Source organism: Rhincodon typus, chromosome 2 (genome assembly GCF_021869965.1).
Source record: "Rhincodon typus isolate 14 chromosome 2, sRhiTyp1.1, whole genome shotgun sequence".
NCBI classification, from domain to species: domain Eukaryota; kingdom Metazoa; phylum Chordata; class Chondrichthyes; order Orectolobiformes; family Rhincodontidae; genus Rhincodon; species Rhincodon typus.
The window spans coordinates 69651085-69674458 of NC_063333.1; the positions used below are offsets into that span (position 1 = coordinate 69651085).

The 23374-nt window shown below is 42.2% G+C and overlaps 1 protein-coding gene across 1 annotated transcript in view; it reads left to right on the forward strand.

Moving 5' to 3' along the window:
- The first annotated feature begins 3737 nt into the window (after positions 1-3737).
- Positions 3738-23374, forward strand: part of vps50 (VPS50 EARP/GARPII complex subunit) — a 158481-nt gene continuing 138844 nt past the window's right edge. The window contains exons 1-2 of the mRNA XM_048610923.1: positions 3738-3874; positions 11068-11139. Coding sequence (XP_048466880.1) covers positions 3842-3874; positions 11068-11139 — 105 coding nt within the window. The 5' untranslated portion in view covers positions 3738-3841. The remainder of the gene's footprint in view (positions 3875-11067; positions 11140-23374) is intronic.

Genomic DNA, 23374 nt, shown 5'->3' on the forward strand with positions numbered 1-23374 from the left:
TGTCACTCTCTTCAGCGGTGGCTGAGACTCTTCATGACCCCATCTATATGTTGGCCTGCAACAGATCCGTATTTGAACATTTCTCTCCTGCTGCCAGTCTACTGAATAGATCTTCTATGAGTGGAAATGGGTATTGATCCACCCTTAGGGCTGGGTTGACCGTGACCTTACAGTCAACACAAATCCTCACTGTGTCATCTGTTTTGAAGACTGGCACAATGGGAATGGCCCATTCACTGGTGGTTACTCATTCCAATGCTCCCAGACTCACCATCCAATCCAGTTCCACCTCCACTTCAGGCTGAATGGTGTATGATACCAGATGTGCCTTCAGACTCCTAGGATGAGCCTCTGGCTTCAGCTGTAATTTAATTTTGACTCCTTTCACTTCCCCCAGAGTTTCTATGAAGACATCTTTGCACTTGGCCAGGAGTGCAAACTCTTGTCTAAGTCTGCCAGTCTATTAACCACACTGCAGTTCAACCTTACTTTTTGTAATCAGGACTGTCCGAATAATGCAGAATATTTGCCTTTTACTATTTAAAATGGTAATTCTGCACAGTAGTCCCTTAACTGTACTTTGATCAATACATAGCCCTTCAGTGGCGCCAACTGTTTCATGTGTGCCCATAGTTTAATCTTGGCAGGCTTCAGTGGTAGTGCCTTTAAATTCTCTCTATAGACTGACTTAGGAATCAGAGACACTGCTGCACCAGTATCCACTTCCATCTTTAGTGTCTTCTCCGTCTTCTTCTACTTTGGGAAGAACCCAGAAATGATCAGTTTCACCCTGTACTGACAGTATGTTTAACTGAAACTCTGCTGACTCTGGGCCTTCTGCTTCTTCCGCAGGCCTGGCTGACTTCTGTCTACTCCCAATCTGGCTGGGTGCACCTTATGCCTTGTCCTCAGGATTGTTTCTTTCTGACACCCCTTCTTTTGTATGAGTTGTACCTGGCAATTTCAGGCAATATAATCCACTCACTTACACCTGTGGCACTGGGCTTCTTGAGTCCAACATGTTGACTACTTGTGGTCACTCTTGCCACATCAGTAACATTCTACGGTTGGTACTACCCTCTGCTGACTTTCACTACTTAATGCACCTGGACATTGTGAGCTAATTGGTTTGTTTCGTTGGCAGCTAACTGCATCGAGGAAGCAATTTTGAAAGCTGCCTTGAAATCCAGGTCTCTCCTTGTTAGTAGCTTCTGTTGATGGCTTTATATTGGAGGCCACAAACCAAACGGTCCCATAAGGCATAAGAGATAACAAGGTGTAGAGCTGGATGAACACAGCAGGCCAAGCAGCATCAGAGAAGCAGGAAAGCTGACATTTCGGGTCTAGACCTGGTGCAGTTCCTACTATCTCGGTCCCATAAGGCAGGTTGGAGGAACCCTCCAAATTTGCTATGTTCTGCTAACCTCAAAGCGGCCACAAATTGGGCTATGGACTCTTTTTCATGCTGTTCCCGTTTGTAAAAGTGGAAAAGTTCCACAATCATCAGAGGCTTGGGTGTGCATTAATTTCCTAACACTGTGCACAGCTCTTGGAATGTCTCCTCTGTGGTTTCTCCAACTGCACCAGGCTCCTAAGAATGGCAAAGCTCTTGCTCCAATGGTACTTAAGAAAACTGGTATCATGATGTCTTCAGCCACTTTGTTCGCCTTTATGAACAAATTAAAGTATTCCGTGTATAAATCCAATTTTTTTGACTCTTGAGTAAATGGTTCCATCGCTCCAAATTGACCCACCATTTTGTTTCCCTGCCAGTGGAAATAGTCTAGTAGTTTGCAGCCTGAGTACCCTCGGTGAACACTCCCATGTTGGCCACTCCCTCACCAGCGGTGCTAGCGTCCCATTCCTCCCTGGTGTCACCCTCAGTCCAAGTTCCCTCGCGACTGCGATGACTCCATATCTCCTGACTGTATACTGTCTCCTTTAGCCGTCAGCCTGAGTCCCTACACAACTGCTCAGTCCCTCAGCTCAGTCCCTAATGAGTGGCTTCTTTTGTGGCACCAACTGCGACTCATGTTGTCTCGCAACCACTTCCCTCAACATTACCTCTTTATGCTGTTTCCGAAGTTCTAGCGATGTCTACTCCAGACAAAAGCTATAGGCCGTGTAAGATGGTGACAAAATAACAGCGCAGTGTGTGGCTCCATCCGCTTTTACTTTTTTTTCTCTTCTTTCACTGGTTTCTTTCTTACTTTAATCTACTTACATTTTGTGGAGACCGAGTTTGCGAACTGCAGGGGAGATCAGCGCAGAGCAGAGCGAGCCCAGCGCAGTGGAGTCGAGTCATCGCAGGGCAAGTGAGCCCAATGTGGCAAAGCGTGAGGACCCCCAGTATCTGAGGCAGCGGCAAGAACAAGCAGCCTGAGGCAGAGGTAGGAACAGGCAGCCCAAAGTCCTGGCGAGAACAGGCAGCTCCAGGTTAAGTCTGGCGCGGACTGGAGGCGAGATCCCTTGGTCTGGGGGATTGTAATGCTGGACATTTTATTTCTTCATTTTTTTCTAATTTATTCCTAAGATCCTGTACCCAGGTACCTTTGTAACCAAGATGGCGCTGTAAGTGCCGATTTTATAAACTTTTCACTGCACTCATGACAGTACATGTGACAATAAACCTGTGGTGATTAGAATGAGGGTCAGGAGGATCTCATTGACTATGAGATCCTTGATTGGGCCAATCAGAGAGCCCTGGCTGACCAATATGGACAGGGGATTCAGAGAGTCTCCTCATTCGAGGAACTGACTCCAAGCTGGCTGGTCAGAGCCCATGTACTATGCTCGTGTTTTTAAAGGGTGACTTGGAGATGGGATATTGGCCTCTGTGCAGTTAATTCAAAACCTAATTTTAATTCTAAGTGCTGGAAAATTGGATTAGAATAATTAGATGGTTGCTTTTGACTGGTGCAGACTCAATGGGCTGAAGGATGTTTTACTGTGTTAGAGATCTCTATGACACCTACGGGTTCATGTCGGCCTATTCTGCTTCTAGACTCCTCAAAGAATTCTACTAAAATTGTCAGGCGTGATTTCCGCTTCATAAAGTCATGTTGACTCGGTTTGGTTATTAAATGTATATCCAAATGTTCTGCGATTATACCTTTACAATATTCTGATATTCGCCCAATAACAGGTGTTAAGCTAACCGGCTTAGTTACCTTTTTTTGTGTCTGTCCCTTTTGAATAACATGAACACACGAAGACGATAGACTAGTATTTGAAAGTAGATAGAAGATCAGATTAATCAGATATATGATTACACATCACAGTTTTAAATACTTAGTATAAATGGATAATAAATCGTGTTACTTTGAAGTCTAAGCCTGAAGACAAATTTTGACCTTGATTTCTCCTCAACTCGAACTCAAACCACACGGTACAAAATTTAGATATCGACCAGGAGCACAGGATTGAAATCCAACAAACATTAAGAAGCAGACAGCTGCAGCTATGGTTCATGTTCTATAACACCTCTTTCTCTGATAGCTGCCTGGGAACATGAAGAAACTTCTCTACAGTGACAATTTGGAAACAATCATTAAATTTCAATTACTCCAAACTATGAGGCAGTAAACATTCGGAATAATTATTTCTTTAACGAATGCAAGACTTGAAGCCAACCAGAGTAAGGGTGAACCCACCCTGCGAACTCTGGGAATTGTAGTTCTGCTGGTGAGAACAATGCGGCTGCGCGGCCGTTTCAGGACTCCAGGTCCCAGGGTGCAGTGCGAGCGTGGGATCACATGACCTGGAGATGGCTGCGATCGACCGGAGGAGGTTGGGGTTTGGGCATTGAGGCTGGGCCCGGAGCCGGGATACAGACTGAGATATGCAGAAAATAAAATCTCTGATGGCCCGCCAGGTAACAGTGCAAATGTTCCTGATTGTCTCTATGGGTATTACAGTGTGGGGTTATTACAGGGCCTAAGGGTGAAGGAGCGCCTGACGACAGGTTTAAATGGACAAGAGCCTGAGGCATTGGAGCAGGGGGGGGGGCGCTCCACCTGTCCCTGTGCCCTGGGGCAGTGGTTTGGTGTTTTGCATCTGTATCTGTGATCCAGGGCGGGGAAGCTGTTTCACAATCTGCCCATTTGCCGGTTCTTTCAATAAGATGTGTACCCTTAGACATTTGGTCCCCAGCCCAGAACCCTTTCCTGCCACATCTTTATGATACCCACAACATTGTACCTGCTAATTTCAAACTGTATGACAAGGTCGTTTGCATTGGTGCATAGGAGCTAGGAGCAGGAATAGGCAAATCGGGTTTTCAAGCCCGCTCTGCAATATTTCATAATTGTGGCTAATCTTACACTGGTCTCCTGCTTGCTCCCCATAGTCTTTTATTCCACTTTATATGAGAAACATATCAATTTCTTCCTTGAAGCTGTTGATTGAGCCTGCCTCCACTGCACTCTGGGACAGTGAGATCTATAGATTCAAAACCCTTTGAGAGAAATGGTTTCTCCTCATCTCAGTTTTGAACCTATCCCTGTCACTCTATTATCTATGCTATTTTATTTGAGGCTGTCCCACAGGGGAGAACGTTTGATCCACATCCACCTTAACAATCCCTTTAGCATTTTACATACCTCAGTTAGATTCCCCCCTTATTATTCTGAATTCGAGTGAGCCCGAGCCCAAGCCCAAGCTATTCACCTGCCCCATGTATGACAGCCCTTTCATCGCTGGAATCAACCTTGTGAACCTCCTCTGAATTGCCTCCAGTGCCATGACATCCTTCCTCAGGGATGCCAGAACTGGACTTAATACTCCAGATATGATCTCACCAACGCCTTATATAAAAAAAAAGACTACTTTACTTTTATAATCCAGCCCTTTTTCCGTGAGTGCCAGGATTCCTTTTGCCCTTCTTATTATATACTGCACCTGCATTATCCATTTTCTGCAATTTAGGCACAAAGATGCCCAGATCCCTCCGCACTGACGCACTTTGAATCTGCTTCCCATTTAAATTATAAAATACCCTTCTGTTTTTCTGGCCAAAATGGACAACCTTGCACTTATCCACATAAAACTCCATCTGCCAGATTCAGGCCTGTTTTCCTAGCCTATCAATATCTATCTGTAAACTCCTTGTGTCCTCATCACTACCTGTTTTCCCACCTATTTTGATAGCATCTGTGAACTTCGCCAAATTACACTCTATCCCTGCTTGTAAATCATGTAAATGGATTGTAAATAGTTGACCCTACTAGTTATAGTTTTGCCATCCTGAGAAGGACCCGTTTATCCCAACCCTCAGCTTTCTGTCAGTCAGCCAATCCTCTCTCCAAGCCAGTACTCTACCCTTAACCCCCTTGGGTTCGAACCTTGTGGATCAGTCTTTTATGTGGCACCTTGTTAAATGCCTTTTGAAGTCTGGTTATACCCTATCCACCAGATTTCCATTATCCATCTTGCTGGTTACATCCACAAAGAACTCCAGCCCTTCATGAAACGTGCTGGCACTGGTGAATTGAGCTTTGTTTTACCAAGTGTTCAGTTGTCTCCTCCTTTGTGATTGACTCCAGTAACCTCCCCACTACAGAGTTCAAACTAACTGATCTATAGTTTCCCACATTCTGCTTATTACTTTTTTTTGAATGAGGGTGTCACATTAGCATCTTTTCAATCCACTGGTACCTTTCCAGAATTCGGGGAGTTTTGGAAAATCATAACTAATGGATCTACTATCTCCGCTCCCACCTCCGAGGGTGCAGGTCATCAGGTCCTGGGGACTTATCTGCCTTTCATCCCATCAGCTTGCTTAGTATCTTCTCCTAGTTATAGTAATTTCACCAAGTTCCTCTGTAGTAACTGGATTTTTAGGGAAGAAATTATTATTTTCTATTGTGAAAACAGAGACAAAATATTGGTTTAGTGCCTCTGCCATTTGAGTTTCCCATTATTACCTCGTCATCTTCCTCTTATAAGAGGCCAAAATTTACTTTCACTATTCTCTTCATTTATATATACTTTTTTTTTAACTTTGTTCCGTATACTACATGCATCTTTGTATTGCACTATCAGTCCTGCATTGACTGCCCCCTCCTTGTAGTTGTTCCCTTATTTGCAGTATTTGAAGTTAGATTTTTGACCCTTGTCCATACTCTGTCCGATTACTTGTTCTGGAAACTTTAATAACATCTGCTGAACCCTCCCCCACCCCTTGAATTTTTTCTCTAATTTTCCCTGCAATCGAACCTACTTCCCCACTATTTAGTTTGAAGCCCTAGCCATTTGACTTGCTAGGATTTTGGTTCCAGCATGATTCTGGTGGAGCCCATCCCATTGGAACAGTTTCCTCCTCCTCCAGTACTGGTGCCAATGTCTGAAGAATTTGAACCCATTGCTCTCACAGCAATCTTTGCGCCGAACATTTACCTCTTTAAACTTGCTGATCCTGTGCTAATTTGCTTTTACCTAGCATGATATTCCAGTCAAATAAAATCCAAAAGAACTGCGGGTGCGGGAAATCAGGAACAAAAGCAGAAGTTGCTGGAAAAGCTCAGCAGGTCTGGCAACATCTGTGAAGAAAAAAAAGAGTTAACATTTTGGGTTCAGTGACCCTTCCTCAGTTCTGCCGGACATGCTGAGCTTGTCCAGCAACTTCTGTTTTTGGTCCATGTTATTTCAATCATTTGGTTTGTCTCCAGCACCACTTTATTTTTTTTTTCTAATTATCTCTCTGCTTCAATTAATCAGATTAAAGGTCATCCCTTTCACTTGTCATTCAGCTGTTGATACTTTACTCACACTATCTGACACTCTTGATCATCTGCAGAGACCTGTTATTCGGCCTTTTGACACTCCACTGACATCATTTGTATGATCCTTTGATCTGTTTGGTTATAAAGTCTGTGCCTGGGTCCTCTCTACTTTATTTGATGAAGGGGCAGTGCTTCGAAAGCTTGTGATTTCAAATAAACCTGTTGGTCTATAACCTGAAGCCATGTGACTTTTGACCTTGTCCACCCCCCTCCCAGTCCAACTCCAACACTGGCACCTCCACATCACAATTCGCTTGTGGCTGTGTTAGTAATCTGGAGATGATTACCTTTTTGGATTCTGCTTTTGAATTTCACCCCTCGCTGCCATATTCCCTTAGTAGAACCTCTTTCCTCTTTCTACCTAAATAGTTGGTACCTATGTGGACCCAACCAATTGGATATTCCCCTCCCACACCAAGTTCCTCAGCAGCCCAGCTGAGGTATCCTGAACCCAGGGACCAGGCAGGCAATGCAGCCTTTGGGATTGCTCAGTTCTGGCCACAGAAAACAGTGTTTATTCCCCTGACTATACAAGTATATTTCTCTTTTTCTCCTGCCTCTCACCCTCCCAACAGCCCCCATTCTCATCCAGACAGGGAGCAAGATCTCAAAACCTGTTAGACAAACTCAAGGGCTGAGGCTCGTTCAGCACTACCTCCTGGATCCCTCTTTGCCACATTTAGAGTTACACCGTCCTGCCCCTGACCACTGCCCTGAGATAGTTAGTCTAAGGGATGTGTTTCAGGAGGCTGTCACGATGTCCAGGTGACTCAGCCCCTCCCCTGCCCTGGGGCGCAGGTACAGGCTGCTTCCCCTCCCCTGCCCTATGGGACTCAGATACAATTGCAATGTGCAAAGCTCAGACTCCACGTCATCACCTCTGAGCCAGAGTTCCTAAAGCAACCAACATTTGCTGAAGAAGGGTCCAGACCCGAAACGTCAGCTTTCCTGCTCCTCTGATGCTGCTTGGCCTGCTGTGTTCATCCAGCTCTACACCTTGTTATCTCAGATTCTCCAACATCGGCAGTTCCTACTATCTCTTTTCCAACGTTTGCTACAGGTGTGGTCACTATGAACCACACTGGGGTCCACTAGCTCCCACCTCATGCATGTGCAACATGTTGCCTGGCCCAGCATCTCTGTTTTAATTCCTTACTTCTTCATTTGATCTTTAAATGACCGGCATGAAATGTTTAGTTTGGAGCCAGTACATGTTTCTCCTATTTTCCGTCAATCTGAAAGTAACCCATAATTGATAGTGAAATTAGTAGCTATCACAGAATTTATCTGTGATGTTACTCTTTGTTTTGTGTTGGGCCCCTGATCTAGGCCTTCACTTGATCCAGTTTAAAAAAAAATCCCCTTATAAACTATGAACGAAAACAAAAACAAGCAAAAAGCACCTCTTTTCCTTTGCACTGAATTCCCATGTTGCCTCCAAATAATCTAGATGTGTTCTCTCCTTCCTGACCATGCAAGGCTTAGGCTGTATCTGTGTCCTGGGGCAAGGGGCTCAGCCTGTATCTATGTCCAAGAGCCCAGGTCAGGTGGCTCAGAAGCTTGTGAACTTATTAACAAATTAATTCAGTTGTGGGACCTGGGCATCGCTGGCTGGCTGATTTATTGCACGTCCCCAATTGCCCTTGAGAAGGTTGTGGTGAGCTACCTTTTTGAACCACTGCAGTCCACGTACCGTAGGTTGACCCACAATGCCCTTAGGGAGAGAATTCTAGGATTTCGATCCTACGAATGGGAAACAACAGCCATGTATTTCCAAATCGGGGTGGCTGAGTGGCTTCATGGGTAACTTGGATGGTGATGGCTTTTGTAAAAACAATTTCATAGAATGAATCATAGAATCCCTACAGTGTGGAAACAGGCCCTTCGGCCTAACAAGTCCACACTGACACTGGGAGCATCCCACCCAGACACATCCCCCTACAACCCACCTAAGCTACACATCCCTGAACACTACAGGCAATTTAGCATGGCCAATCCGCCTAGCCTGCATATTTTTGGACTGTGGGAGGAAACCGGAGGAAGCCCATGCAGACACGGGGAGAATGTGCAACCTCCACACAGACAATTGTCCAAGGGTGTAATCGAACCTGTGTCCTTGGCGCTGTGAGGCAGCAGTGCTAACCACTGAGCCACTGTCCTTGTTTTAGTGCAGATATGCGTGGTCGGGAAGGGGGAAATGGTTTGGAGCATAACGTTTCCGTATAATAAAACTCTGGCTAGCAATTTAAAATGTGAAACAATAATTTATGTGTACGTATATATTTGTGTTTCAAATGCAAATCTTGCCATTTGAAGTGATAGTGATAAATGTATTTTAGGTCCTAGTATATTGCAGATGCTATGACTAAGTGTTTTCCTTGTACAAGATGCATCTTTGCCCCAATTAGGAACTGTGAATTTATGTGCAATATTTTTGAAATCTGAAATGAACTTGACCTGAAATAACTCTACATTTTCTATTTTTAGGGTTTTTCAATGTACCTTTGCTAGCATTCACTCTTCGGTTTACACTATGCATACAGTGTTCCCTCAAGAAAAATGTGCCCAGTGTTTGAGAATGTGTGTGGTATAAATCATTTGTGCACAAATTTGTGTATTAAAGTATTTAAAGAATTGGTACATTGTGCTGACAATTGATGGATATGCTGTCATGAACTGTGTAAATCCACGTGTTATCAGTAAAATGTTTTCCGAATGCCGTCAACGGTGGTAAGGCTACATTTATTTCCCTGAGAAGATAGTTGAAGATCACCGGCTAGCACTTCTTCTTGTAACTATACTTTTCCTGTAACTATGTTTGGCTTAATTCAATATATTGCGGGATTGGAGACATCACACACCAATGAAATCAGGGTGACCGATTCCTATCCTTGAAGAAGGTAACTGAGTAAATTGGGATTTTATAACCAGTAGATTACTACCAAGAACCTTGCTTGATTTTAGTTGTTCATGTCTCAAGAGTAAGGAGTCGCACAGAGACAGGGAGGAATTTCTTCTTTTGGGTAGTGAACCTGTGGAATTCCTAACCCCGGCGCCGTTGAGGTTGGCTCGTTAAATACATTCAAAACTGAAATAAATGGATTTTTAGTTTGTTTTTTTTCCCTAAACACTCTGTTCAAAGATGTTATTGCACACCTTTGCATCACCAGATTTTTAATCCATAAGGGTATGAAACGTTATAGGGAAAAGCAGAAATGTGGAGTTAAGGATTATCAGATCAACCATGATCTCATTGCAGGTTAGAACAGACTTGATGGACCGAATGGCCTCCATCTGCTCCTGTGTCATGTCTTGTATTGTTATGCTCAACAGACATAATGAGTAAATATAAAAACACAACAAGAGGGGAAGACTCTTGATTCTAAACTTGTCAACGGAGTCTAGTTTTAGTGATTGAAAGTCTTATAACTTGGGCACAAGGTATTACCATCAAGCATGCACAGATTAGATTTAGCACAGCCAGAGATAAATCTCCCACTTGCATTCCTTAGTCCTAGTATCAATAGTCCTGAGATGAAGATGCCAGAGATGAAGGACCAGAATCTAACCCATTGCATTACCCAGTTGCATGATACTTTTTTCTGATCAATATTAGAGCAGTTCTTCTTTCAAAATTTCAGGAATTAAATGTTGGGACACTTTTTTTTTCACAAAGTTCTCTTTTGAATCCACTATAAACAATGCAATGGCAAAATAATTGGTCAACACACTAATCATTTCAAACATGGAATGCAAGTACATTTAAAGGCCAGGGTTCATGTTGTATTTCTGAAATGCAAATGTAAATATAGTTTAGGAAGTTAGCCATAAATGACAACTCAGAATTATTGCATGATTTCTATATTATGATTAAGTTCTGGGATTACAAATAACGCTTAATAGAGCAGAACAGAGACATTGTTAAAAAGAGATATGAAATTGAAGCTCTTCATTCTGAACTCATCAAGGCTGACACACAAGAAACGAACCTGAGAAAAAAAGCACAGATTTATATAGTATGTAAAACAGGTGCTGATTAGTTGGATTATGGTTGGCAATAGTTCTGCTGCACCTCCGTACCAACCATGCTCCACCTAACACTTTGCACCCTGTTGCTGGTTTAACAAACTCTTGAAGCTGGTATATTTTGACTTTTACTGGCCCTAATAGTTTTATATGAAATTGCCAAGTAAAGATTGGCATATTCAAAGGTTTATATCTACTTCTGTTTATAATTGCCATGGATTTCTTTGAATATGAAACTTGTCTTTCCTTTTAATTACAGGGCCTGAAAAGCCCCCAAGAAAGTGTGCCAGAGGCTAAATCTCCAGTTGAAAACTTTCGAATACCTAGCAAGGTATTATGTCAAAGTTTATAATGTTGCCTAATATTCTGTTTTTTGTATCTATTTGGTTCTTGTCTAATTACATTTTGTACGTGTGCAGCCAAATCTTTTTTTTAACAATACCATTTCATCTGCAAGCGGAAGCCTTACTTTTTGGAACAATAAACTGTTGAAGTTGATTAACCATTTCACAGGAATCCTAGCAAAACATTAACATTCCTCCTCCTTTTCTCCAACCCAATCGCAGGAAAGGATTATTTTGTGTATAAGATTGATAGCATCAGGAAGTCTAACAAAGAGAATTTATTATAATATTATAAAGTTGTTCACGAATAATAAAATCATATAGTGGCCAAAACATAGATTTAAGGTGAGAGTGAAAAGGTATAAAAGGGACTCAAGGAGCAACTTTTTAACGTAGAGGGTGATGCGTGTATGGAATGATCTGCCGGAGGAAGTGGGAGAGGCTGGTACGATTACAACATGTAAAAGACATCTGGATGGGTATATGAATAGGAAGGGTTTAGAAGTATATTGGCCAATGCTGGCAAATGGGACTAGATTTATATACGATATCTAGTCGGCATGGACGAGATGGACCGAAGCGTCTGTTTCTGTGCAGTATGTCTCTATGACTGAGTAGTACAGCAGATAAATCGCCCAGTTCTCCTATAGTTTACACCATTGTTTTCTTTCTTTTAAAGAGCAATTAATCTGTCTTCTGGCTAATCCCTCATATTTGTAAGAGTTTAATTTCTTCAAATATCAATCCGTTTCTTTTTTGAAAACTTGTTTAATGTTTATCTAACAGCCTAACAGGCGCTATGTTCCAAATCCAAACCATTTGAAATAACTTATAATTATTCATCAGTATCTCTGCTTTAAATCTGTGCACTGTGATTATTGGCCCTTCAGATATTGGGGGAAAAATTCTTTTCATTTGCTGTATCTAAACCTTTCATGATATTAAACACCTCCACCAAAGATTCTCTCTCCGTTTTATGCTGCAAGAAGACCAACATGTTATTGAACAAGGGAGTAGAAAAAACATTTTTAAGTGTTTAGTTGAGGTTCCCAATGTATTGTAAAGTTTTAAGAATCATTGCTTCCAAAATTTACCAAGAGATTTGTAATACAAAATGTTTTATCACTCAGTAATTTAATGCAAATGCATTGGTACTTTGAGATATGGAATTTGGCACAATTTGTTCATCGTATTGGCAAAGAAATGAATGTAATTTGTATTCAAGCAAGCAGATGTGCACTGAGAGTGAGTCCAAGGGTGAATAGCCAATTGAAATGTGGGAGGGGTGAAATTAAAAACACATTGTCCTTAATGTATAGGAGAAATGTAAATTAATTGAAATATGACTCATTCTTATTTGCCAAACCGTTGAGCGACTATGATGTCGATATTCCAAGTGCCTGTTTATAATTGAAATTGTGGTAATCTACCAAATTCCTGTGAGAGTCTGTGATGGGGAATTATGAGAAGCTAGTTTATATGTGAATAATGTGTTATATTAGTAAATAATTTGTGACGTTGAGGATTTCTGAAATTGTAATTTTGTTCACTGATGAGTTGAACCTCACATTTTACAAAATAAATTTCACATTGTCGCAAATTAATTTTATCAAATTGTACATAAATTTTCTGGCTAAATTATTTTGCTGAGTACTTGCATTAGGCGATGAGTGTTTCCATTCAGTATATTCAGTCTGTCTTTAGTGAATCAGTTTTGTATTTCCAGTTTTCTGTAGAAAGTAAATAGGGGACCATTTATTATTTGGCAATTAGATATAAATTAAGTAATCTTCTTTTGCTGATCTTCATTTCCTCTTTCTTTTCAAAAATACTTCCTGTTCATGTGCCCAAGACTTGCCTAATATTAGAATATAAGTGTAATTGGCTATATTTGAGGGTAAGCAGAAAAACGTTTTTGTTCAGGTGGGACTTGTACAAGAAGGATGGGTTGCATCGAAACTGGAGGGGCACCAGCATCCTGGCAGGAAGGTTTGCTAGTGCTACTCAGGTGGGTTTAAACTAGTGTGGCAGTGGGGTGGGAAATAGAGCAGAAGGTCAACAATTAAAAAGGCCAAGGAGGAGTCAGAGGTTAAGGTCAGTAAGATTGAGGGAGAGAATACACAGGGAGAGGTTACTGAACATGACAAGACTCATTCTATTAAGGGAGACTTTAGACTGATAGAGAAGATGAGTGGAGGAATTTCAAATCGCAGTCTAAGTGGAAGAGTTGATGGGATACATTCTGAACGTAAGGAGAGCATGTCAATTAAAAAAAGAAGGCAAGAGAGTGTCAGACGATGTAGTTACTCTGAAAAATGAAATTGCATTTATTTCCTTGCAAGGGGCCTTACATGTAAGGCTGATGAACTCAGGGAATTTTAAGAACATGGGATTGAGATGTCGAAGCTATTACTGAAACTTGGCTAAGAGACGGACAAGACTGGCAGCTCAATGTTCCTGGTTTTAGATGCTGTAGGAAGGATAGAAAAGGAGACGCGAAAGGAGGGGGGAGGGGGCGGTGGCATTTTTGATTGAGGAATACATTATTGTCGTAAATAGGGAAGATATTTCTGAAAAATAATCCAGTGAAAATATATGGGTAGAAACTACGAATCAGAAAGGAAGCTCGCTTTGATGGGATTGTACTATAGGCCCCACAACAGTGAGAGAGAAATTGAGAAACAAATGTGTAGGGAGATCTCAGATATATGTAAGCATATTAAGGTTGTAATAATTAATTTTCCAAACATTGACTGGGACTACCAATTTGTTAAAGGTTTGGATGGTGAAGAATTTGTCAAATGTGCTCAAGAAAATTTTCCCTTTGAATATGTGAATGCTCCTGCTAGAAGAGGAGCAAAACTCGACCTCCTTTTGTGCAATAAGGCAGGGCAAGTGACTGAAGTAAAAGGGGAATACTTTGGGCCTAGTGATCATAACCATATTGAAACTAATAGAATTATGGAAAAGGATAAGCCTGCCACAAAAGTTAAAGTTTTTAATTGGAGGAAGGCAAATTTTAATGGTACGAGGCAAGAACTTTTGGAAGTTGATTGGAGTAGACTGTTTGCAGGTAAAACGATGTCTGACAAGTGGAAGGTGTTCAAGAGCGATGACGAGAGTTCAGAGGCATTTTGTTCCTTTTTAGAGGGAAGGATAAGGCTGGTAAGATTAAGGAACAATGGATGAATAAAGATATTGATGTTCTAGTCAAGACTAAAAGAGAATCTTTTATTTAGATATAGACAACTTGGTTCAATTGAATCTCTTAATCAATATAAAGAGTGTAGGGGCATTTTTAAAAGAAATCAGGAAGGCAAGGAGGCGATATGAGAGCATTGTCAGATTAGGCTAACAATGATCCAGAGAGGTTCTACAAATACATTAAGAGCAAGAGTGTAACTAAAGAGAGGAGGCTGTCTTTGTGTTGAACTCCAGAAGATGGGAGAGATACTAAATGAATATCTTGTGTGAGTTTTTACTGAGGAGAAAGAAATGGAGTCTAGTAAATGCAGATGTTTTAAAAACAATTCACCTTACAGAAGAGAGAGGTATTCGAGAATATAAAGGTGAGTGAATCTCTGGGGCCTGATCTAATGTATCCCAGAATGTTGTGGGAAGTAAGAGAGGAAATGACAAGACTCCTTACAGAAATATTTGCTTCATCTATAACTACGGGTGAGGGGCCTGATAACTGGAGGATGGCTGATGTTGTACCTTTGTTTAAGAAAGGTTGTAAGGAGAAACCAGGGAACTATAGACCTGTGAGTCTGACTTTGGTTGCGGATAAATTGTTGGAGGTGATTATAAATGATAGGATTTATGGACATTCAGAGAGGGAAAAATTGATTAGGGATAGTCAGCATGGTTTTGTGCCAGGAAAAATCGTGTCTCGTAAATCTGATTGAGTTTTTTGAGGAAGTTACCAAAACTGTTGTTGATCGCAGAGCAGTAGTATGGGGCGGCACAGTGGCTGAGTGGTTAGCTCTGCTGCCTCACAGCACCAGGGACTCGGGTTCGATTCCAGCCTTGGGCAACTGTCTGTGTGAAGTTTGCACATTCTCCCCATGTCTGCGTGGGTTTCCTCCGGGTGCTCCGGTTTCCTCCCACAGTCCAAAGATGTGCAGGGTAGGTAGATTGGTCATGCTAAATTGCCCATAGTGTCCAGGGATGTTTACGTTAGGTGGGTTAGACATGGGAAATTAGGGGAATGGGTCTGGGTGGGATGTTCTTTGGAGGGACGGTGTGGACTTGTTGGGCCGAAGGGCCTGTTTCCACACTGTATGGATTCAATGAAGTAGTGTTTATTTGGATTTTAGTAAAACCTTTGACAGGGTTCTGCATGGTAGATTAATTAGTGAAGTTAGGTCACATGGGATGCAGGGAGAGCTTGCCAATTCGATACATAATTAAGAGCAAGAGGGTAACTGAATGACAGAAGACAAAGAGTAATGATGGAGGGTTACTTTTCGGACTGGAGGCCTGTGACTAGCGGTGTTCCACAGGGATCGGTTCTGGGTCCTCTTTTGTCATTTACATAAATGATCTGGATGAGAATGTAGAATGCACGGTTAGTAAGTTTGCTGATGACAACAAAATTGATGGCATAGACGGTGAAGAAGTTTTTTTTCAGGCTACAAATGCAGGGTTACAGAGATAGGGTAAGGGGTTGGGTATGGCTGGAATACTCTTCGGAGGGTCAGTGTGGACTTGATGGGCTGAATGGCCTGCTTCCACACTGTATTACAAAGGGGTCTTGATCAAATAGGTCAATGGGCTGAAAAATGGCAGATGGAGTTCAGTCTGGATAAATGAGAGGTATTGCATTTTGGTACAACAAACAAGGGTAGGGCTTATACAATTAATGGTAGGGTCTTGGGTAGTGTTGTGGTACAGGTACATAGTTCTTTACAGTTTGCGTCACATATAGACAGGATGGTTAAGAAGACATTTGGCACGCTTACCTTCGTTGCTCAGTCCTTTGAGTATGGGAGTTGGTTTGTTATTTTGAAGTTGTACAGGATATTGGTGAGGCCTCTTCTGGAATGCTGTGTCCAATTCTGGTTGCCGAGTTATAGGAAGGATATTATCAAACTGGAGAGGGTTCAGAAGAGATTTACCAGGATGTTGCTGGGTATGGAAGGTTTGAGTTATAAGGAAAGGCCGGATAGACTGGGACGTTTTTCACAGGAGTGTAGGAGACTGAAAGATGACCTGATAGAAGTTCATAAAATAATGAGAGGTATAGATAGAGTTGACGGTAGTTGTCTTTTCCCTAAGCTGGGGAATTTCAAGACTAGGAGGCACATTTTTAAGGTGAGAAGAGAGAGAATTTTTTAAAAAATGAGGCAAATTTTTTACACAGACGGTGGATCACGTCTGGAATGAACTTCCTGAGGAAGTGGTGGATGTGGGTACAATTACAACGTTTAAAAGACATTTGGACGAATATATGAAGAGGAAAGATTTGGAGGGATATGGACCCGGAACAGGCAGGTGGGACTAGTTTAGTTTGGGATTATGTTTGGCACGGACTGGTTGGACCAAAGGATCTGTTTCTTTGCTGTATGAACCTATGACTAGCGGTCTGAGGTGTATTTGTTTTAATGTGAGGAGGAGGACAGTCGGTCAGGCAGATGAACTTAGAGCCTGGATTAGTACAAATGTCTGTGATGTTGTAGCTATTATAGGAACTTGGTTGAGAGAAGGACAAGACTTGCAGCTTAACGTTTTGGGATTTAGATGTTTCAGGTGAGATAGAGCAGGATGTAAAAGAGTTGTTGAGAAGGGAAAATATCACAGCTATACTGAGGGGGGACATCTTGGAGGGCTCATCCAGTAGGCCATATGGGTAGAAGTCCACAATAGAAAGGGTGCAATCGCTTTGGGATTATAATACAGGCCTCCAACAGCCAGCAGATGCTAGAGGAACAGATGTGGACAGATTAGGGAAAAATGTAAAAGCAACAAGATTGATGTCGTAGGTGACTTTAACTTCCCCTATATTGACTGGGAGTCACACCAGGGGCTTAAATGGGGGGAGAATTTGTTAGCTGTGTTCAGGATAGTTTTTTGTTGAAACAATATGTAAATAGTCCAACTAAGGAAGGGGCCATACTAGACCGAGTATTGGAAAATGACCCCAGCCAGGTGATTGAAGTTTCAGTGGAGGAGCATTTTGTGAATAAATGATCTGTATACAGTTGAAGGGCCTTATGGATAAGGACGGGTGTAGTCCTGGGATGAAAGTACTAAACTGGGGGAAGGTTAACTTCTACAATATTAGGCAGAAACTCGAGAATGTAGATTCGGGCAGCTGCTTGATGGTAAATCCACATCTGGCATGTGGGAATCTTTTAAAGGCCAGTTGATTAGAGTTCAGGACCAGCATGTTCCTGTAAAAATGAAAGATAAGATAGTAAGATTTAGGAACTGTAGATGACAAAAGAAATTGAGACCTCAGTCAAAAAAGAAGGCATACGTAAGGTTTAGGAAAATAAAGACTGTCGGAGACCATGAAGAATACAAAGATATTAGGAAAGAACTCTAACAAGGAACTAGGAGGGCTAAAAGAAGTGATGAAATGTCTTTGGCAACAAATTAAGAAAAATCCCAAGGCATTTTATAAAAAAGAAGCAAGTGGGTGGATCCACTCAAGGACAAAGGAGGAAATTTATGCATGGAGCTGGAGGAAGTAGATGGGGTCCTCAAAGAACATTTTGCGTCAGTATTCATAAAGATGATGATCATGGTGGGTCTTGGGATGGATATGTTGATATTCTAGGGTATGTTGACTATAAAGAAAGGAGGTTTTGGGTGTTTTGAAATGCATTAACATAGACAAGTCCCCAGGACATAACAAGGTCTGGAGCTGGATGAACATAGCAGGCCAGGCAGCATCAAAGGAGCAGGAAAGCTGACGTTTCGGGTCTGGACCCTTCTTCAGAAATGGGGGAGGGGAAGGGGGCTCTGAAAAAAAATAGAGGGGGTGGCAATGATAGAAGGTGGATAGAGGAGCAGATAGGTAGAGAGAAGACGGACAGGTCAAGGAGGCGCGGATGAGAGGGGCTGGTCTCAGGATGAGGTTAGGGGTAGGGAGATTTTGAACCCTCAATACTTTACAAGCTTCACCAAGCTTTACAAGGGTGGGGATGCGGTGGTAGTATGGCATACTGACCTCTATGTTGCTGAGGCCAGATGCCAGCTCTCTGACACCATCTCCTACCATCCCACCTCCTACCATTTCGAATTCCCCAGCTCCCAACACCTCATCTTCACCATGGGCTTTGAGTCCCTATACACCTGCATTCCCTATGAGAATGGCCTAAAAGCCCACTGCGTCTTCCTCTCCCATAGGCCCACCCAGTCCCCCTCCACCACACTCATTTGCTTGGCAGACCTTCTCGCCCTCAACAATTTTTCCTTTGATTCCTCCCACTTTCGAAAAACCAAAGAGGTGGGCACCCGCATGGGCCTGAGCTATCCCTGCCTCTTTGTCCAATTCGTGGAACACTCCTTTTTCAACAACTACACTGGCACCATCCCCCACCTCTTTCTCCGTTTATTGATGACTGAATCAGTGCTGCCTTGTGCTCCTGCGAGGAACTCGAACAGTTCATCAACTTTGCTAATACCTTCCACCCTGCCCTCAAATTCACCTGGATCATTTCTGACACCTCCCTCCCCTTCCTGGACCTCTCTGTCTCCATCTCCGGTGACCGACTCACCACAGACATCTATTTCAAACTCACTGACTCCCACAATTATCTTGACTACACCTCCTCTCATTCACCCTCCTGCAAAAATTCTGTCCCATACTCTCAATTCCTCTGACTCTGCTGCATCTGCTCCCAGGATGAGGAGTTTTACTCTAGGACTTTGCAGATACCCTCCCACTTCAGAAACTGTAATTTCCCCTCCTCTGTTATTAAGGATGCCCTTAACCATATCTTCCCCATTTCCTACACTACTTCCTTCAAACCCTCTCTCTGAACAAAAATGAGGATAGAGTCCCCTTAGTCCTCACATACCACCCCACCTCTCTATACAATGCATTATCCTCTGATATTTCCGCCACCTACAATCAGACCCCACCACCAATAAGATATTTCCCTCCCCACCCCTGTCCGCTTTCCACAGGGACCGTTCACAACTCTTTTGGCAGCTTCACACCCCCCACCAATCCTTCTTCCACACCCGCTACTTTTCCTTGGAACTGCAGGAGATGCTACACCTGCCCCTACACCTCCCATCTCACCTCCGCCCAAGACCCCAAACAATCCTTCCAAATCTGGCAGAGATTCACCTTACCTCATCCTACCTCATCAACTGTATCCATTGCTCCTGATGTGTTCTCTATATCGGAGAGACCAAATGCAAACTTGGAGACAGGTTTGCCGAGCATCTGCGCTCTGCATGCACCAAACAACCCGACCTTCCGGTTGCTATCCATTTTAACTCCCCCTCCCACCCCCTGGTGACATGTCCATATGTCCATCCTTGGTCTCCTCCACTGTCAGAGTGAGGCCAAATGTAAACTGGAGGAACAACACCTGATATTTTGCGTTGGGAACTTACAGCCCAATGATCTGAACATTGACCTCACCTGTTTAAAAATCTTCCTTCCCTCAACCTGTCCGTCTTCCTACTCACCTATCCGTTCCACCCTTCCCACTGACCAACTACAATAACCCGCTACCTGCATCCACCCATCTCCATCTCACCTACCCCCTCCCTCTATTTGTTTCTGGGCTCACCTCTCCTTCCCCAGTCCTGACGAAGGGCTTTGACCTGAAAAGTTGACTTTGCTGCTCCTCGGATGCTGTCGGACCTGCTATGCTTTTCCAGCTCCACATTTATTGAGATAGACTGTAGACTTCGGTGGAGAATTGGCAAATGGAATTTAATCTGGACAAATGCGAGGTGATGCATTTCGGAAGATCTAATGTAGGGGTGAAGTATATAGTAAATGGCAGAACCTTTAGTAGCATCAACATAGAGAGGGATCTAGGCGTACAGGTTCACACGTTCTCAGAAAGTAGCAAGACAAGTGGATAAGGTAGTCAAGACTGCAGATGGCGTACTTGCTGTTATCGTTTGGGTATAGAACATAAAAGTTGGCAACTCATGTTGCAACTGGGTAGAACTTTTAGGAAGCAAGGTTTGAAATACTGTCTACAGTTCTGGTCGCTATACTACCAGAAGGATTTGGAGGCTTTGGAGATGGTACAGAAAAGATTTACCAGGATGTTGCCTGGTTTCTGAGGAGAGATTGGATGATCTTGGTTTGTTTTCAGTTGAATGCTGAAGGATGAGAGGTGACCTGATGGAATTTTAGATAATTGAGAGGCATTGATGGAATGGATAGTTGGAGTTCTTTCCTCGGGGTAGAAATGTTGATTACTCGGAGACACACCTTTAAGGTAAAAGGGAATAAGTTTAAAGGACATGTGAGACAAGTTTTTAGACTGGAGAGTGGTAAGTGCCTGGAATGCACCGCCGGAGGAGGTGGATATAGAGGCATCTTGACAGATATATATATATAGGCAAGCAGTAGAGGGATGTGGACCGTGTAAAGGCAAAAGAGTTTTAGCTTAAAAAGTCATCGCATGTCAGTGCAGTCTTGGTGGCTAAAGAGCCTGTTGCTGTGCTGTACTGTTCTTTGCATAATGTTCTAGATTTCCCCCATTATTTAATGTTCACATTGGTTGGATGCAATCCTCTCATACCTCTGGTAGCTTGATGAAGATCAAATTTAATTCTGCTTTTGCAGCTGAGTGTGAAATACTGTTCTCCTCATGCTGTTGAATTTTTCTGATGTTTGATATCGATGACTTGACCCTCCTGTGGTTCACCTGCATGCCACCACCCTTTGAATCCCTTCCTACCTGTTGTAACGTGGCTAATTTTGAGTCTACAGACCTTGTGGTTACAATGAATTTTAATAAAGGGTGAATCTTTAATCCATTTACTTTCATTCCTCAATATAACAGCAATTGGAGATTTGCCATCTGGGCCTAACATTTTCTCAAATTATGCCAGGCAAGCCAAAGCTAAATATAATGTCATGTCCTGCTAATGCAATCAATTGATGAATAATGCTGCTCTTAATTTAGGCTGGAGGTGTACACAAAATCTATTAGAGTAGTCATTCAGTGACTGAGTGAAGTTCATGGGTTGTTTACTAAATAATTTTTGGCACCCTTGGCCATTTTCTTGCTTGGGATTGTTTAGTTCGTGTTGTGGTCACTGCAAGAGCTTGGAAACGTTTGTTCTGTTGTACACTTTTCATTGTGCTAATGTTGCTTCGACTCTGTAGATGGCAGTGTAATATCAGCAATCAAAGCATGATCAGCTTGCAACTTCAATAATTTCAATATAGATTCTGGTCTGTTGATTTTAAACTGTACGGTGCGAAACAAATTGGTTGACTGCAATGCCACAATGGCATTTAGTATGTTGATGCTTAGCTTGGTGTTTACAATAATTATTTCAGTATTCTGTTAAGTGGAGGCTAGATTGGGAGAAATTTGTATATGATTTCAAAGTAAATTTTCTTGCCATTCTGAAAAGCTGTCCATTTTTTTCATCGGACAGTGTTTTTTTTTCCAACTGCTTTTTGGTAACACGCTTCTGGTTCCCATCCGCAGATGCTGTGGTTTCGGGGGAGATGAGGTAATTGGATCTTGGATATCAGGAAAAAAAAGACTCCTTGAAATGCAGGAATTTCCATAAATGTGTGCTTGGTTGATTTGCTAATATGCTGGGTTATCATTGACGTTATTGTCATAGGTTGGGGCACTTGGTGTAGGAATCAGTAATATTTTGCTGTCAGAATTTAGTCAGTGATTTCTCAGTTGGAATGTCCACTCATACACTTCACCAGAGATAACAACAATTAAGTTGCATTATATAGCACCAGATAAAGAGAAACATCCCAAAGTGCTTCATAGGAGCACTATGAAAGCAAAAAATTTACACTGAGTCAGATGAGGAGCTGTTATGACCAGTGACTGCACCCTGATTAATGAGATTTTTAAGCAACGTTGTAAAGGAGTCGAGAGGAAAAGAGACAAAGAAGGAACTCTAGAGCTTAGGATCTAGGCAGCTAAAGATTTGACTGGAAGATGTAGAGTATTTAAAAGTAGGCATGTGAAAAAGGCCAGCCAGAAATATCTCGGACGGTTTGAGATTGGAGAAAGTTGTAGAAAGGGACAGGTATGCGTTGGAGCGATATGAAAACTAAGATAACAGTTTAAAACACACCTTGTTATCTCAGACTCCAGCATCGACAGTTCCTACAATCTCTATTTAAAATCAAATCTGTACAAGATTAAGAACTAGTGTGGCTGAACAAATATGGGAGAAACGGGACTGATGAGGCATTTGGATGAGCCGAAGTAAACGGCAAGGCATGATGGAAAGCTGACCAAGCAAACACAGGAACAGTAGAGTCTGGAGTTAAAGATATTAGTGACTTCAGCAACAGACATGTTGCAACGTCGGGTATATTGTAGCGTTGGAAACATGAGCTGTCTGCTGAGAATAGAGTGAACGCTTGACGAACCACTTCCAACCTCTCTTCAATTCAAAAGTCAAATCTTGGGATCTTCTGACCACTTTCCATAGAGAATTTTGGAGAAGAAAATGTTTTCTTCAAAATGTCTGAAGGAAGACCAATCAATGTAATATAATTGGATGTCCAAAAGGTATTTGATAAGGATGCCACTACAGGTTAATATTTAATGTAAGGATTCCAGAAGATGGGGATATTAGCATGAGTGGTGTAATAACCAATGGAAGGAAATGGAAAATATGAATAAATTATACACTTCCATGTTGGCAGACTGTATCTGGTAGTGCAATACAAGGGTCTTGACAATCTGTATTGACAAGCTATTGGCAATCAATATTGTTCACTATTTCTTCATCAAAGTAATGAGTGTGAAATATATCTTAAGTTTGTTGATGTCACATTTCCACAATGAAGTTGATGATCAGCCAGTTCATTTTTGATAGCAGAGCAGGCTGAAGAGGCTGTCTGGTCTGCTCCACCTATCTCTTAAGATTTCAGCTTGTGGGGTTAAAAAAAAAAGTCATCTTTGCAATTGGATTTGCAGCTCACAAGTGACTCCAGAGAGAAATGGTGTATAGATGTTGGATGTCTCTATTCTCTAATTTGTTTTGTCCAAATTTGATTTGACTTATTACTGTCATGTATAC